The 14,910-nt window shown below is 39.3% G+C and overlaps 1 protein-coding gene across 2 annotated transcripts in view; it reads right to left on the bottom strand.

Moving 5' to 3' along the window:
• The window catches only part of znf335 (zinc finger protein 335), a 78,596-nt gene that overhangs the window by 22,168 nt on the left and 41,518 nt on the right, over window positions 1-14,910 (bottom strand). For both annotated transcript variants that reach the window (XM_060836286.1, XM_060836287.1), the window contains 6 exons: window positions 10,447-10,528; window positions 9,188-9,282; window positions 7,796-8,073; window positions 4,708-4,831; window positions 2,519-2,716; window positions 1,872-2,014 (listed from right to left, as the gene is read on the bottom strand). In XM_060836286.1, the coding sequence (XP_060692269.1) occupies window positions 1,872-2,014; window positions 2,519-2,716; window positions 4,708-4,831; window positions 7,796-8,073; window positions 9,188-9,282; window positions 10,447-10,528 (920 nt within the window). The remainder of the gene's footprint in view (window positions 1-1,871; window positions 2,015-2,518; window positions 2,717-4,707; window positions 4,832-7,795; window positions 8,074-9,187; window positions 9,283-10,446; window positions 10,529-14,910) is intronic.

The following is a 14,910-nucleotide window of genomic DNA, read 5'->3' as shown; positions in this document are numbered from 1 at the left end:
TCCTCCATCACCAAACCCTAACCACCCGATGCCTGGAGGAAGAATGCCTCATCTTCCACGTTGAGACGCTGCAATCACATGAAATCAATGCAGATTTCACCAGTTTCCTCATTTCCCCATCTTTATCCCAGTCCCAAGCTTCCAACTTGGCACGGTCCATCTTCCCTCCCAACTCCACCCTCCTCTCCGACTTATCACTTTCACATGCACCTTCATCTACCTATTACATTCCCAGCCATCTCCCCCCACTTTCCCCAGCCTCATCCCTTCCCATTTATCTCTCAGCCCCCGGCCCACAAGCCTCATTCCAGATGAGCAGCTTATGCCCAAAATGTTGATTCTCCTGCTCCTTGAATGCTGCCTGATCTGCTGTGTTCTCTCGACTCTGATCTCCAGCATCTGCAGTCATCACTTTCTCCTTCTAAACTCTAGTGAATACATTGCAGGTACAGAACTTGGAGGATTTCAAGTAATATTGTAAGAAGATGTAGTGAAAAAGGTCTAAATTGGAGTAGAGAGACAGCAGGATACATGAAGTTGTTGCAACAGAAATGCAAGTAATACCGTAAATAATGAGATAGTTGATGTTATGGAAGGAGACTCAAGGAGGTAAATGTTACAGTGAATTTGTAGAAAACACGAGCAAGATCACAATCTGAGTACTGTGCAGCTTGGGCTCCACATGATAGGAAAGATGTTAAAACAATAAAAGTAGACATCACATTCATGAGCATGCTACTCTGTACGAAGGAATGACAAAAAGAAAAAAAAAATCTTATCCAGGTACATTAGAACACATGGAAATTAAATAATAATGTTATATTTTAATCGTTTAAAATTATGAAGCGGTGAGGACAGAAGTTTCAAGTCAAACAGAAGTGACAGAAGATCTAGAAATCTGGGAGAAAAAGATTACAGAACTTACAGCATAGAAACAGGCCATTTAGTCCATTCAAGTGTTCATTCTCTTAAAGAGCATGAAAAATGTCTTAAAAACAGTAACACTGTACAATGGACTGCAATAGGCATTGACTGAAGTTAGAATGAGTCAACAGGGATTGGCAGTTAAAGGAAAGGCAAATAAAGCATTTTGGAAACAAAACAATCTTAGATTAGATTACTAAGATACCCCCACAGCGTGAAAACAGGCTCTTTGGCCCAACAGGTCCACACCGACCCTTCGAACAGAACCCACCCAGACCCATTCCCCTACATTTACCCCTTCACCTAACACTACGGACAATTTAGCATGGCCAATTCACCTCATCTGCACACTTTTCAACTGTGGGAGGAAACCGGAGCACCTGGAGGAAACCCACGCAGACACAGGGAGAATGTGCAAACTCCACACAGAGTTGCCTGAGAGGCAGCAGTGCTAACCACTGTGCCACCGTGCCACCCGTAATCTTGGACTAGAACAACTGCAGATGTGGAGAATGATCACAAATACAGCCAGGTTCCAAACTGTAATGCCTATGTAGTTTGAATGTATGTGGTACAATATGTTAAATATGCCTTAGTCTTGTAAACCAATAAGTCAACCTCTGTTCTCAATACAACCTAGCCACACTGCTTAACATAACACCCAATATTTAGGCTTTTTGAATTTTGGACAACAAATGATAGCAATGCAACAGCTTTTCAAAAAAGCCCACCATTTTTCCAAAAAGCTGAGCAAAGTGCATGTTGATATAAAAGTTGCTTACCTTCACTAGAGTCTCAACTAAAAATTATAAATCTGGTACAAGTTTGAGGCAGCTACACACATTCTTTGATCCCTGGTCACTATAGAATGGGAAAGCAGGAGAGGGAAGGAAGGGAGAAAGGTTTCAGCATAAGCAAATTGAAAGCCCAATGGATGAAAGATTTACCTCTGTCCACAAATATCACAAGAAAAAGGCTTCTCATTTGTGTGTGTCAGTAGGTGCCGCCGAAGATCTTTCTTGTTCTTAGATGCAAAACTACACTGGTTACACTTGTGAGGTCGCAAGTTAGAATGTTGAAGCATATGACTCTGAAGGCAAGACAGATTTCCACATTAGCAAAGAACATGATCAGAGTAAAATCAGTTAATGCTATTATAGAAGCACATCCCAAATTTATCCAAGAAGATACAGTAGTTTCGTTAAGTCACAAAACGTGTAGAATGGGTGTTAACTGGAGGGAGCAAAAGATAATAAGTGTGTATGAAAAACACAGGGTCTGCCTTACATCTTGTTGCATGCATTGGTGCACCAGTACACAGTATTATCATTTTACGTCATGAAGCCCAACGAATTCAAAGAGAAGACATTTACAGTGAGGGATATGCTGAACATGCTAAGGCACAATTCTAAGTTCACATGACATTGAAAGGGGTCAAAATTTGAATGTGAAAATCTGAGGAACTTGCAAATCAAAAAGAAAGCGAAAGTAGCTAAATGCTGATCAGTTTTCAGCTGACTGTTGAATGGATTCAACCTTGATACATGGCTACTGAAAATGATCTGGAAAGAATGAATCGGAAAATAATACTTACTCTGACTTCTGGCCAGGTACTGGCTGCAAAATTACAATCAAGACACTTGAAGCCCTGCTCCCCTGCATGTGCTCTCTTATGACTCTCCATCTCTGCTCGGCCATGGAACGAGGCAGTACATATTTTACAGGAAAACTTCTTCATTGACGATGATTGCAGGTTTGAATCGACTTGTGGAGCTGTGATGTCACCATTAAACTGGGAATTTGAAAAACAAAGTGCAAGTCTTTAACTTTTCTCTCAAAGGGGGAACAGACTTCAGGTTGGGTGGTTCTGGATTACCTCCCAGGCTAGTCTGAAGCCTTGATATAACAAACTCGCCCCCAAGATACAAGCAGCATGTCTGCAAGGGTGAATCACCAGAACAACAATGCCACAGATCTCTGCTGTCGCAAAATAAAACTGATGTTTTTATGAACATGTCCAGAATTATTTTTCTAAATAAGATACAAATAAAATACTCCCTTCAAGTTCAGTCGCATTTAATAGGTTATCTTCATGTTTTCCAGAAACAACAGGTTCGAGTTGGTTATTTGCTCAGGATCATCACACTAGAGCTACTCATTAGCCAAGTAACCTTAGCTTCATGATAATATTGGAGATTTGAACTTGAACTACAAAAAAAACGATATCTCAACAGATAATTCACAGGCCTTTTTGTGATTGCAGGCAGGTGTAGAGCAAAAAGGATCAAAGATGGTTTAACCCGATCCAGATTTGCAAAGTTGTATGGAGTTCTCTTTCAAACTTCAAAGTAAAAGTTTTTGCAATTACATAGCACATAAGAAGTAACACTGCACTCTGCCAGAGTCTATTGATGACAACGCATGGCATGATACTGACAGCTAGACTGTAACAGGGATAAAATATAGAATTCTGTTAATTATTGTCCCTCTGAACAATGTTATGCATCCTTCAAACCAACATTTTATCATGATGGAATAACTTGTCCTTTGGTGACACAATATTTGTATGGAAAGGATAGTAACGGATATCTCTGATGGAGCCGCTCATGCTAAGTTAAAAGATACGTTGTTTTTTTACTGACAATATGTTATAACATTAGCTCAAAATGGAGGAAACTCCCATGAGCCCCTTTCCAATGGTGAAAGTGCCTTTCTCAAAAGAAAACCTGCCCTTTGAGAACACAGAACCATTTTCATTCTGTTCTATCTTTCAGTGCACAAAGTGCAGCCCATTGGGATTAAGGAGGAACCTTTGAGGTAAGTGAATAGTTAATTTCTGTTGGTGAAGGAAGTTTCCTTAAACTGGCAGTTACTTATAAATGTTAGCTCTTCTTGGAGAAACCAGTGAGAAACGACTAATTTCTTGCTCTACACTATTTGCTTTTACATTGCTCAGTTGTATCTTGTGACTTCCGTGTACAGATGTTTTGAGTTTCAGTTGTGAGCAAGTTGAGTTTTTTGTACAATATTTCTAAGACCGGAATACAAGGAATATGGTGGATGCATGATTTTTGTTCATTCTGTCAAATACAAGTCATACAGAGAAAAGATGATTTTACCTTAATACGAAGTACTTCAGTGTTCTGCACCTAACTTAAAAGATGATTTTAGCAACTGTGGGCTCAAATGTGCACTCATTGACAGGGTAAATTAGAGACAACCATAATTGGCATGTCAATATTGGGGAACTGATTGTGATCCTTTGCTATCTGATACCTTCATCTCCTTTGCTATCTGATAACGGCACTCTTGTAGATGAAGGTATCTAAAGGTTGAAAGGGAGGTTGGATAACAGTCAGTGTAACATGCCTTTCGTGGCATTTTCAAAGCATCATACTGGGGATGTGGCACTGCTAAAATGGTGGGAATTTTTCCTGAACCACTAATTCAGGTGATATTCTTTGTTCAGATTTAACATAATTAAATGCTCGTTACACTTCAAAAGTTCAAGTGCATTTGTGGCCTGAGAGAGTCAGCAGCATTCTTTCCCTTAAAGGACATGAATAAAATAGCTAACTTTTTGAATGAAATTCAATAGCTTCAAGGTAAATTTTACTGATATCAATTTATTTCTAGCTTATTTTTAATTTAACTAAATTCATATTCTCAAAACATTTTCTGGGTTTGTAGTGTAGTAACATTTCCCTGCTACAATTACCTGGTAACAAACTTTAAGACAGTGTTGAGAAAACTAAATGGAATAGAGAATGCTAGATCACATACCTCAATCTGTTGAAATTGATTCCCCTGCACGTTGGTTGTCATTATGAAGTGACCATGGTGCTGTTTTAACTCATCGCCACTGACTACCACAGTGTGAGCAACATCCCCACTGCCATCAGAGCCACTGGGGAAGCAAAACAGAGGTAAACATAGGCAGAGAAACAGGTTTACACTGTTGTGTGCAGCAAATGCCACCACTATCATATTGTTGAGATTTGATATTTTACACTAACCGACTTTTAATGCAGTATTTACTGTGATGAGAAGAAAATAATTGGCAGATTCGAGCAATTGCTTATTATTTGATCTATAACATTTAAAATATATGAGAAGATGTGTGGGTCAGGTTGAGGTTTTGGATGTAGGCTTGCTCGCTGAGCTGGAAGATTCATTTCTAGATGTTTCGTTACCCTACTAGGTAACATCTTCAGTGGGCCTCAAGCAAAGCAATGCTGAAAATTCCTGCTTTCTACTTATATGTTTGGGTTTTTTTGGTTGGTGATGTCATTTCCTGTGGTGAAAAAAATACCGTGCAAGGACTGTAACAAACACTGCATTGGACAAACAGGCAGAAAACTAGCCACCAGGATACATGAACACCAACTAGCCACAAAAAGACATTACTCTCTCTCACTAGTACCCGCACATACAGATGAGGAAGGACATCACGTCGACAAGGACAACACATCCATCCTAGGACGAGCCAAACAAAGACATGCGTGAGAATTCCTAGAAGCATAGAGTTCCGGTTGGAATGCCATCAGCAAACACATCAAGTTAGACACCATCTACCACCCCCTGAGAAAAGGAACAGGAAGTGACTTCACCACAGGAAATGTCATCACCAACCCAAAGAAACCAAAACATAAATAGAAAGCAGGAATTTTCAGCATTTCTTTGCCTGAGGCCCACTGAAGATGTTACCTAGTAGGGTAACAAAACTTCTGGAAATGAACCTTCTAGCTCAGTGAGCAAACCTACATCCAAAATTTAAAATATGTACAGAACCTTGATTATCTGAATGACATGGGTGAGGGATATTTTCTTCTGATAACTGATTGTACAGTTAAATGACTGTTTAAATAATGGATAACGTTTTTACAGGACTTTGAGATCTTGTTCGGGTAATCCAAAATTCGTAATTGTTGTTCGGACAATTGAGATTGTTCTGTGTACAGATGGGCAGGGACTATATCATTCAGATAACAGAGTTTGGATAACGGCTGTTCGGAAAAGTGGATAATGTTTTTAATGGGATCTTGAGGTCTTGTTCGGATAATCGAAGTTGTTCTGTGTAATATATATACAAAAAATGACAAATTTTGCCACAGGATCCCCATGTAGCCATGCACTCAGTGCAAGTAATGAAAAATAAAAGGCACACTTGTCATTCAAGCAATGTTTCTGAGCTCCTGGTTGGATTTGGAAGCTCAGTTATTTAGTTAACAATTGAAAATGCAACAACAATAAATGATATGGTTTCTCAATGAAACCCTCAATAATTAAAGTGAAATGGCAACATTCAAAGAAAGAAAACTCTGAGTAGACTTGAAGAGTCCATTTACCAACTAGTCCCCAGGATACTTGAACATCAACTAGCTACAAAAGGACATGACCCACTCTCACTAGTATCATTACATACAGATAAGGAAGGACACCACTTTGACTGGGACAACACATTCACCCTAGGACAAGCCAAACAGAGACACACACAAGAATTTCTAGAAGCATGGCATTCCAAGTGGAACTCTATCTATACGCACTGACATGGATCCCATTTATCACCACCTCAGAAAAAGAACAGGAAATGGCATCACAGGAAATGACACCATCAATCCAAGGAAACCAAAACACATGAATAGGAAACGGGCCATACCACCAGTGCTTCATCTGGAGGCTCACTGATGAGGTTACCTAGGATGGTGAGGAAATGCCTGAAAACGAATCTTCCAGCTCAGCGAGCAAACCTACATCCAGAAGCTCAACCTGAGCTACAAATCTTCTCAACTCAGTAACACAAAACATGTTGGCTCTGGAAGTTTTGACCATAAAACCATTAGAAATTGGAGCAGAAGCAGGTCAGTCAGTTCATTGAGTCTGTTACACCATTCAATGAGATCATGGCTGATCTGATAATTTTTAACTTCCCTACCCTTTTCCATTACCTTTGATTACCTCATTAATTAAAAGTTTGTTCATCTCAGCATTGAATATACTTAACGATTCAGCCCTAGCAGCCTTCTGTAGTAAAGAATTCCACAAATTCACTACCCTCAGAAAATAAATCCTCTCATCCTTGTCCAAACTCAGCAACCCCTGACTCAGATTAAAGACTGGAAATAAATAATTATAAAATGAACTAATCAAGATGGTTTAGTCCAGTATCTTGTACTGGTGACTACCTATTTCAGCTAAATTGGTTCAACTTTTTAAATAAGGTAATGAAGTGGAGTAGGCAAGTACTGAAGATGTGGTACATATGGACTTCCGTAAGGCATTTGGTAAAGTACTACTGAATGGACTTGAAGCAAAGTTGAAGTCCACAGAATGAGACACACATCGGCAGCGTGGACACAAAATTGGTTGAGTATTAAGGAACAGAGTGAAGAACTGTATTTCAGAGTTGGGGATGTTTTATAGCAGGGGACCCAAGAGTCTCTATTAAGACCATCATCTCACTTGATCCATATCAAGGATTTGGGTGTGCAGGGCATCATTTTAAAATCTGCAGATGACAAAACGGGGAGGCACTAGGAACCTTGAGGAAAATCATGACAGATTACAGAAGGACATAAACAGGTTGGCGTAGTTGACAGATTTGTAGCAGATCAAATTTATTGGAGAACAGTGAAATGTGGTATGTTTGGTCAAAAGAAAATGGAGAGGCAAGACAAACTAAAGGAAATTATACATGGGGTGCAAATGTCGAGAGACTTGCAAAGATACCCAAAGAATGCTAAACATGACACGGCAAGCTGAGAAAGTGATTTTAAAAAGTATCCAGAGCACTGAAAGCTCTAGCTCCACAAAACAATAGTTACTGTTAGAAAAAAGGTCAGGAGATTAGCACTATTTACTCTTATGTTACCTGTAAACTGTGGTAGCATGTTGCATTTCCTCACTTCCTGGTGTGACAATATTGTATTCTGTCCCACTGGTGTAGGGGTTGATGGTAACCTGTGGAATTCCAGAGTTCTCTAGGGTTGCAGTTTCGTACATTTCCTGGACCACGGTCTCACCATGTTCGCCCACGTGCAATGTGACAATTTTGTGTTGGGGTGACATGGTCAATTGCTCTTCCTCACGGTTTTGAGATTCCTGAGAGATCTGATCTTGGGCTGTACTGTCTGATTTCAGTACAGCCACCTGAATAGGGCACAAACATGTGACAACCAAAAATTACCACAATCTCTACTCAAATTTTGCCTCATCTTTTATCCTTTCGCAAGTGCTTCAGTTCAGCAGTCCAATACTTTGGATCCAATATTAATCATGTTTCTTTTCTATTTAAATGCAAACAGCAAGTGATAACATACTATAACATAAGGGTGGTCTCTGGACATTCATTATAAAGATACTCCCCATACTCTGCTGAAATTATTTTGCAGAACGTTGTATAGATCTCATTGTGGAAAAAAATATTTACACCAGGAACACATTCTTTACAAAAAGGGCTCAAATCTGACCGTTCCTGATATACCTGGTATTTGTCGAGAGACTCATCATCGACAGAACATAGGAAGTGTCAGTATTCCAGAATTAGATTTTCCACGAATAACAGGATGGTGATGAAGTAGATAAAGGTTAATTTCAAATTAAGAAATTACACTGTAAATTAGACACCATGCAGCCAAGGAACACATCTACAAGTAGTCAGAATAGGCCTTCAATTTCTAACCAAGCTGATTCCTTGAAGCTTTGAGCATGTGCTGCTCTGTCCTTCTATTGTGACAATTGTCTGTAGCCTCATAGCCATTTCTAGAATCTTCACACTTGTACATAAAATTCTAACTTCTCGGATAAGGTTAACAACTCTAAGTTGTCAGGATAGGATCGTATTATCCAGAGACCACACAACTGGAAGTGTAGATCAGTTCAAGTTGTAAAGAATATGCAAGAACAAAAACAAAACACCGTAAAAGAAAAAAAGTGCATAGACTGAAGTAAAAGCAGCTGGAAAGTGCCAAGGAAGAACATCCATAACATGTCACGTCACGTTATATACCCTATATAACAAACCTCTGCAGAATGTTACACTGTTCGCGATGGGCAAATTTTCAGCTGGGAGGCATGCCAATAAAATCCTTTAGGTGCTTTTCCTACAGGCCACCCAGTCATTATTTAATGTGAATGACTGCATAATCACTCAGTAACTCAACTGGGGAAAATATGCACTTAAAGAGTCATAGAGATGAACAGCACAGCTTCTCCAAGATACAGGTTTTGTTGTAAGTTTGAAGCTTATTTCAAAGTGCCGTACCTGTAATGAGTTTGTTACCAGTTCTCTTGGCGTACTCATATTCAGCAGAAGATCTAGAGCACTTTGTGCAGTGATCTCAGAAGATTCGCTTGTACCTGTGAGCAGAAGATTGCATGTTTACTCATCATACTGAAAACAGTCTCAATACATCTTATTTCCCCCAAATGGAAAGAAAGAGAGAGATTTGACGTTTATCAGATATTGGATTAGAGGCTGAAACCTACAGTCTGTTCTGATATAATGCAATAGTTTCCTTTCTGTGTGGTCCCATGTTGTTAAAAAAAAAATGTAATAGCAGCACAATTTAAACCAATGGGACCAGAATCACATTACAGCCAATGCAGGTAAGAAAAGTTCATGTTCCAAAAATAATCATCTAAATTCTTCAATCACTTTATAGCCAATTCATGTTGAAGAATGTTAGTCATTGCAGAACCGAGTTTTTGTGCCACGTGATATGACAATGGATTTTCATGTAGATTCAGAAGGATCAAGAATTACAACTGCTAACTGTGGTTAATTCCTAGTTTTTTAACTGGTTGAGATTTCCAACATCACATCAGAGGTAGACAGCAATTTGCAAAAGTGAAGGCTTAACAAATGTATTTACACGTCAAGTTGCTGTCTGCTTGTGGAATTTTGTTTTTATTTTTGAGAAAATGCTCTCCTGGTCAGCCTACCATTTATACCCTCCATTAACTGGACCTCATGCAAAACACATGATATTATTTTTCTAACTTGCATTGAACATCCTCAGACTTATCTCAGTGATGCAGTCTCGGCATTAGATCGCCAACATCTGCAGATTAAAATTCTCATCTTTGGATCTGACTGCATCAATGACCTCACCCCTTCCCATCTCGATATACTTTTAAGAATTCAATATTCGTCCAGCTTTAGTCTTCTATACCCCAACCCTATGAAAAACCCAAATCCTCATCAGCACCATCCTTCATTCTATTATTCATAGATATGTCTTTAGTCATCACGGCCTGAAGTTCTGAGATTCACTCCCTACTTCAGTCTCTTCTCTTTGAGGCCTTCCTTAAAACCCATTTTCTTCTTTGGCCTGGTGACAATTTTTGTCAGGTTGCATGGCAGAGAGACTTGTTGTCACATTTTGCTATGCAGGAAGTTACATAAATCCAAATTCTATGTATATTTTAGGGACAGTTGGTCATATTGGAAGGATCACAGTAAGAAAATAAAAATCGATTAGTTTCTACAGTTTAAAAAAAGTGCAACATGAAGTCACATACCCTGCTCATAAATGATTGTAGCAGTTCCCAAAGAATCTTGGTTGACCATCGATGTTGGAACAGTCTGGTAGGTCAGGGGTATCTAACAATATAAAAATGCAGATTTTTAGACAGATTACAGAAAGTTCATTGGAGAAAAAATCATTTCTAGCAAGGGAACTGAATCTAATCATCAACTGCTTAGGTTTTTTGGAATGAGAGAGTCTCGAGATTTGGAAGAGGTAAAGATGATTGGCTCATGTGATATTCAAACACTAGCAATTTTGCATACAATTTAACCGTAACATTGATTTACTTTGACCCCAAAGCTCACAGTAAATTGCCAGATGAATATTTCACTATTTGTGGAAACTAAACAGATGCTATTTGTGAAAACAGACCAATTTCTTCATAAAACCACTTATTTTAGAATGGATTCTACCACTAACATACAGAGGAAGAGTAGAAGAAAAAAAAATTCGTATAACGATAGGCTATTGGGACATTCCCAAATTCCCACGTTACTGAAGGCAATGGAAGCAAGACATTTAATATTATGAAGGCTAAGGCAGACAGATTCCTTTGCCAAGCAAGAACTTAAAGATTGTCAGTGGCAAATGGGAATGTGCTATTCAAAACATAGAGCTTGATCTATTTATTGGTTGAGTAGGCTAGAGGGACCAAATGGTGTACGTCTGCTCTTAGTTTGCATGGTTTTTTGAGAGCAGTAGATTTGTTTCCATGTATCGTTGTTGTTTATGGGTTTGCAACTGAAAAGAAAAACAGTGAATAGTAAACATCATTACGAAGTATCACTGCAAACCAATCAAAACATGACATGTCATGACAAGACAGTACTCTTTGGAGATGGGGTGCAAAAAAAAAGGGAGAGGGGAGGTGAAGAGGAAAAGGAAATATTTAGTTGCAAAAACGAAGACCAAGAATAATCAGTTTAGTTATCCAGTGAAATCCTCGATATTAAAACAAAACAAATTAAATCAGAGAAGTACCATTTCGGAATGCACTGGCTTCATAAAGTAGATGCAAGCTTGCAAGGTCAATCCACAAAGCAACAATTTGAATTTGAAAGGCATCTTTTCTAGAGATTGCTAGGCAAGTTCGACATTACAATGTAAATACATGCTGAGGGTTATACTTTTCTCTCTGACAGGCTGTTGACAAGAGATAACATTCAGTCTTAAGAATAATGCTGTGTGTGCCATATCACATTTTTTTTCCAGTCATCTGCTGGGTCATGCTGCCTTTCATACAATTATTGTATTGTGTTCACAATGTATCAAGTCAAAAAAAATGAAGGTTAGATTCTAAACTATTCGCAATGAATTTGATGCAGAAATTCAATCGCATTTTCTGTCTTCCTTTCATAAACTACAATTGACTGAGTTACTGCATTAGAACGGTGATAGCTTTCCTTGTCATTCAAACATAGATGCAATTCATGGGATTAAAATCATGTTGTTGTGTGAAAAAAAAACAAGTGGAATTAGGAATCAAGTGGAGAATTTAAGAATTATTCAGCAATGTACTATTATATATCAGACTGGCAAAAAAAAACATCAAAAATAAACTTATAGGAGTAACAAGTTAGCTGAAAAGATGAAGAATTTGCAACAGCATTCACATGTAAATTTATAGATAGCTCAGAAGACATTAAATTGGTGAAAGGAAACAACAAGCTAGTTAGAAGCCGAAATAGAAAAGTAAACGAAATGGAGAGGAATCTAAGACAATGGAGAAACTTAAAGCATTAACAATAATGAAAACAACAGGCATCTGACAACACCCAGCAAAGTTAAGGAACACTAGCAACAGTAGACAATTCAGCCCTTTCAGCCTGTTCCTCAACTAAAATAATCATGGCTAATCAAACACCTCAATGTCTTCTACCCTACATATCTTAATGTCATTGTTATGTATAAATCTGTTAATTTCTACTTTGAACACACTCAAAGGCTGAGCTTCCACAGTTCTCTGCTGAAGGGAATTTCAAAGATCACAGAGTTAGAAAAAGTAATTTACATCGGGGAGCTAAGTGGCTTCTCCATGGTTTTGAATGTGTCCTCTGGTCCCAGACTTCCTAGTCATGGGAAATATCTTACCTGCAAACTAACCTGACTATTCCTTTGTGTTTTGTAGGTATCATCTCTCTTTATTCAAAACTCTAGAGAATGCAAGTCCAGTTTGCCCAATCTTTCTTTACAGGATGTTCCTAGGTTTGTAGGAATAAGTCTGGTGAACCTTTGCTCCTCTATGCCAACAGTTTCATTTCAAAGGTAAGATGACCAAAACTGCAACGTACTCTAGATGCTGTCTAACCAAGGTCCTGTGCAATAGAAGACTTCACTGCTCTTGTATTCAAGTTCTCTTGCAACAAAGGCCAGCATACCATTAACCTTCCCAATTGCTTGCGGTAGCTACAAGCCAGTCTTCCAAGGTTGATGACACCCAGGACTCTTTGCACATCTACATTTTCTAATCTCTTACCATTCATTCAAGAAATACTTTACACATCTAACCCTCCCACCAAGACAGATAAACTGAGATTATAAATACATTGCATTCAAGTTTTTACTTTAAGCTTGTCCAAATCATCATCTTCATAAAGCTAGGTGGGAATATCCATCATGTCATAAATGGACAAGCAATGGTCACAGTAGATGAAGTGGGTGGATGTGTGCAAGAAAATCTCTGCTAGGTATGAAAAGATCCTTTAGGACTTGGGACAGAGGTGAGACTTTCCTCATTCCTGATGAAGGGCTTATGCCCAAAACGTCGAATTTCCTGTTCCTTGGATGCTGCTTGACCTGCTGCGCTTTTCCAGCAACACATTTTCAGCTCTGATCTCCAGCATCTGCAGACCTCACTTTCTCCTCCACAGAGGTGAGGGGGGAGGTGTAGGAGCAGGTTTTACACAGCCTGCAGTGGCAAGGGAAAGTGCCGGGTGTGGAGGGTGGATTGGTAGGGGGTATAGATCCAAAAGGGAATAGTCTCTGCGGAACGCCTCATCTACTGCGAGAGATTTTCCTGTATGTTCATCCACCTCAACTACTGCGATTGTTGCTCTTTATGTGGTGTCCTCTACATCAGGGAGACAAGATGCCAACTCATGAAACGTTTCAGGAAACATCTCTGGGACACACACACACTAAACAACCCCACTGCCCCATGGCTAACCATTTCAACCCCTTCCCACTCTCCCAAGGACATGCAAGCCCTAGGCCTCCTTCACCACCAAATCAAATCTCCTCACCACCTGGAATAAGAATACTTTATCTTCTGCCTTGAGACCCTTCAACCACAAGGCGTCAACATTGACTTCACTAATTTCAAAATCTCCCCTCTCCAACTTCATCCTAGAACCAACCTTCCAACTTGGCACTGCTCTCTTGACCTGGTCCATCTTCCTTCCCACCTATCTGCTCCACCCTCCCCACTGACCTAACACAATTATCCTTCACCTGCATCCACCTATCACCTTCCCACATTTCTTCACTCCCAAACCTCTATTTCTTTCTCAGCCCCCTTCCCCCACCATATTCCTGAAGGGCTTATGCCCGAAACGTCGACTCTCCTGCTCCTTAGATGTTAGGCAGATGTGGATACTGCAGATGCTGGAGATCAGAGTCAAGATTAGCGTGATGCTGGAAAAGCACAGGTCAGGCAGCATCCAAAGAGCAGGAAAATTGATGTTATGGGCAAAAGCCCTTAGATGAGGCCCAACCTCCTGTGCTTTTCCAGCACCAACTTTTCAACTCTGACTCTTCAGCCTCTGCAGTCCTCACTTTCTCCTATTCACGTATCTATCAAAATGTCTTTTAAATGTTATAATTGTACCCATATCCACCACCTCCTCAGGAAGTGCATTTCACATGCAAACCACTCCCTAAAAACTTTGCCCCTCATGTCTTCTTTACATCTAACTCCTCTTATCTTCAAAATGTGCTCATTCATCTTGAAATACCCCATTCTAAGGAAAAGACAACTATCTATACCTCTCATTATTTTATAAACTTCTACTAGGTTGCCTCTCAGCATCCTACGCTCCAGTGAAAAAAATCTCAGCCTTTCTTTATAACTCAAACTATCCATATCTGGCAACATCCTGGTAAACCTCACCTGAATATCTCTCCTATAACTGGGTGACCAGAACTGACATAGTATTCCAGGAGAGGCCTTATCAATGTCATTTACAACCTCAATATGACTTCCCAATCATACTTAAAGGCAAGTGTGCCAAATGCCTTTTTAATCATCCTGTCTATACATGATGCAAACTTCAAATAATTACCCACCTGAACCTGGAGATCCCTCTTTTCTACAGGACTATCCAAGACCCTTCCATTAATTGTATAAGCCCTGCCCTTGTTTGTTGTACCTAAATGCAATACATTTATCAATATTAAACTCCATCTACTATTTCTCAGCCCATTGACCTAATTGATCAAGATGCCTTTGTGATCTTAC

The sequence above is a fragment of the Hemiscyllium ocellatum genome, chromosome 15, assembly GCF_020745735.1.
Source record: "Hemiscyllium ocellatum isolate sHemOce1 chromosome 15, sHemOce1.pat.X.cur, whole genome shotgun sequence".
Lineage (NCBI taxonomy): Eukaryota > Metazoa > Chordata > Chondrichthyes > Orectolobiformes > Hemiscylliidae > Hemiscyllium > Hemiscyllium ocellatum.
Note: the sequence above shows the minus strand (reverse complement) of the source record. Positions and strands in the feature narration are given on the sequence as shown.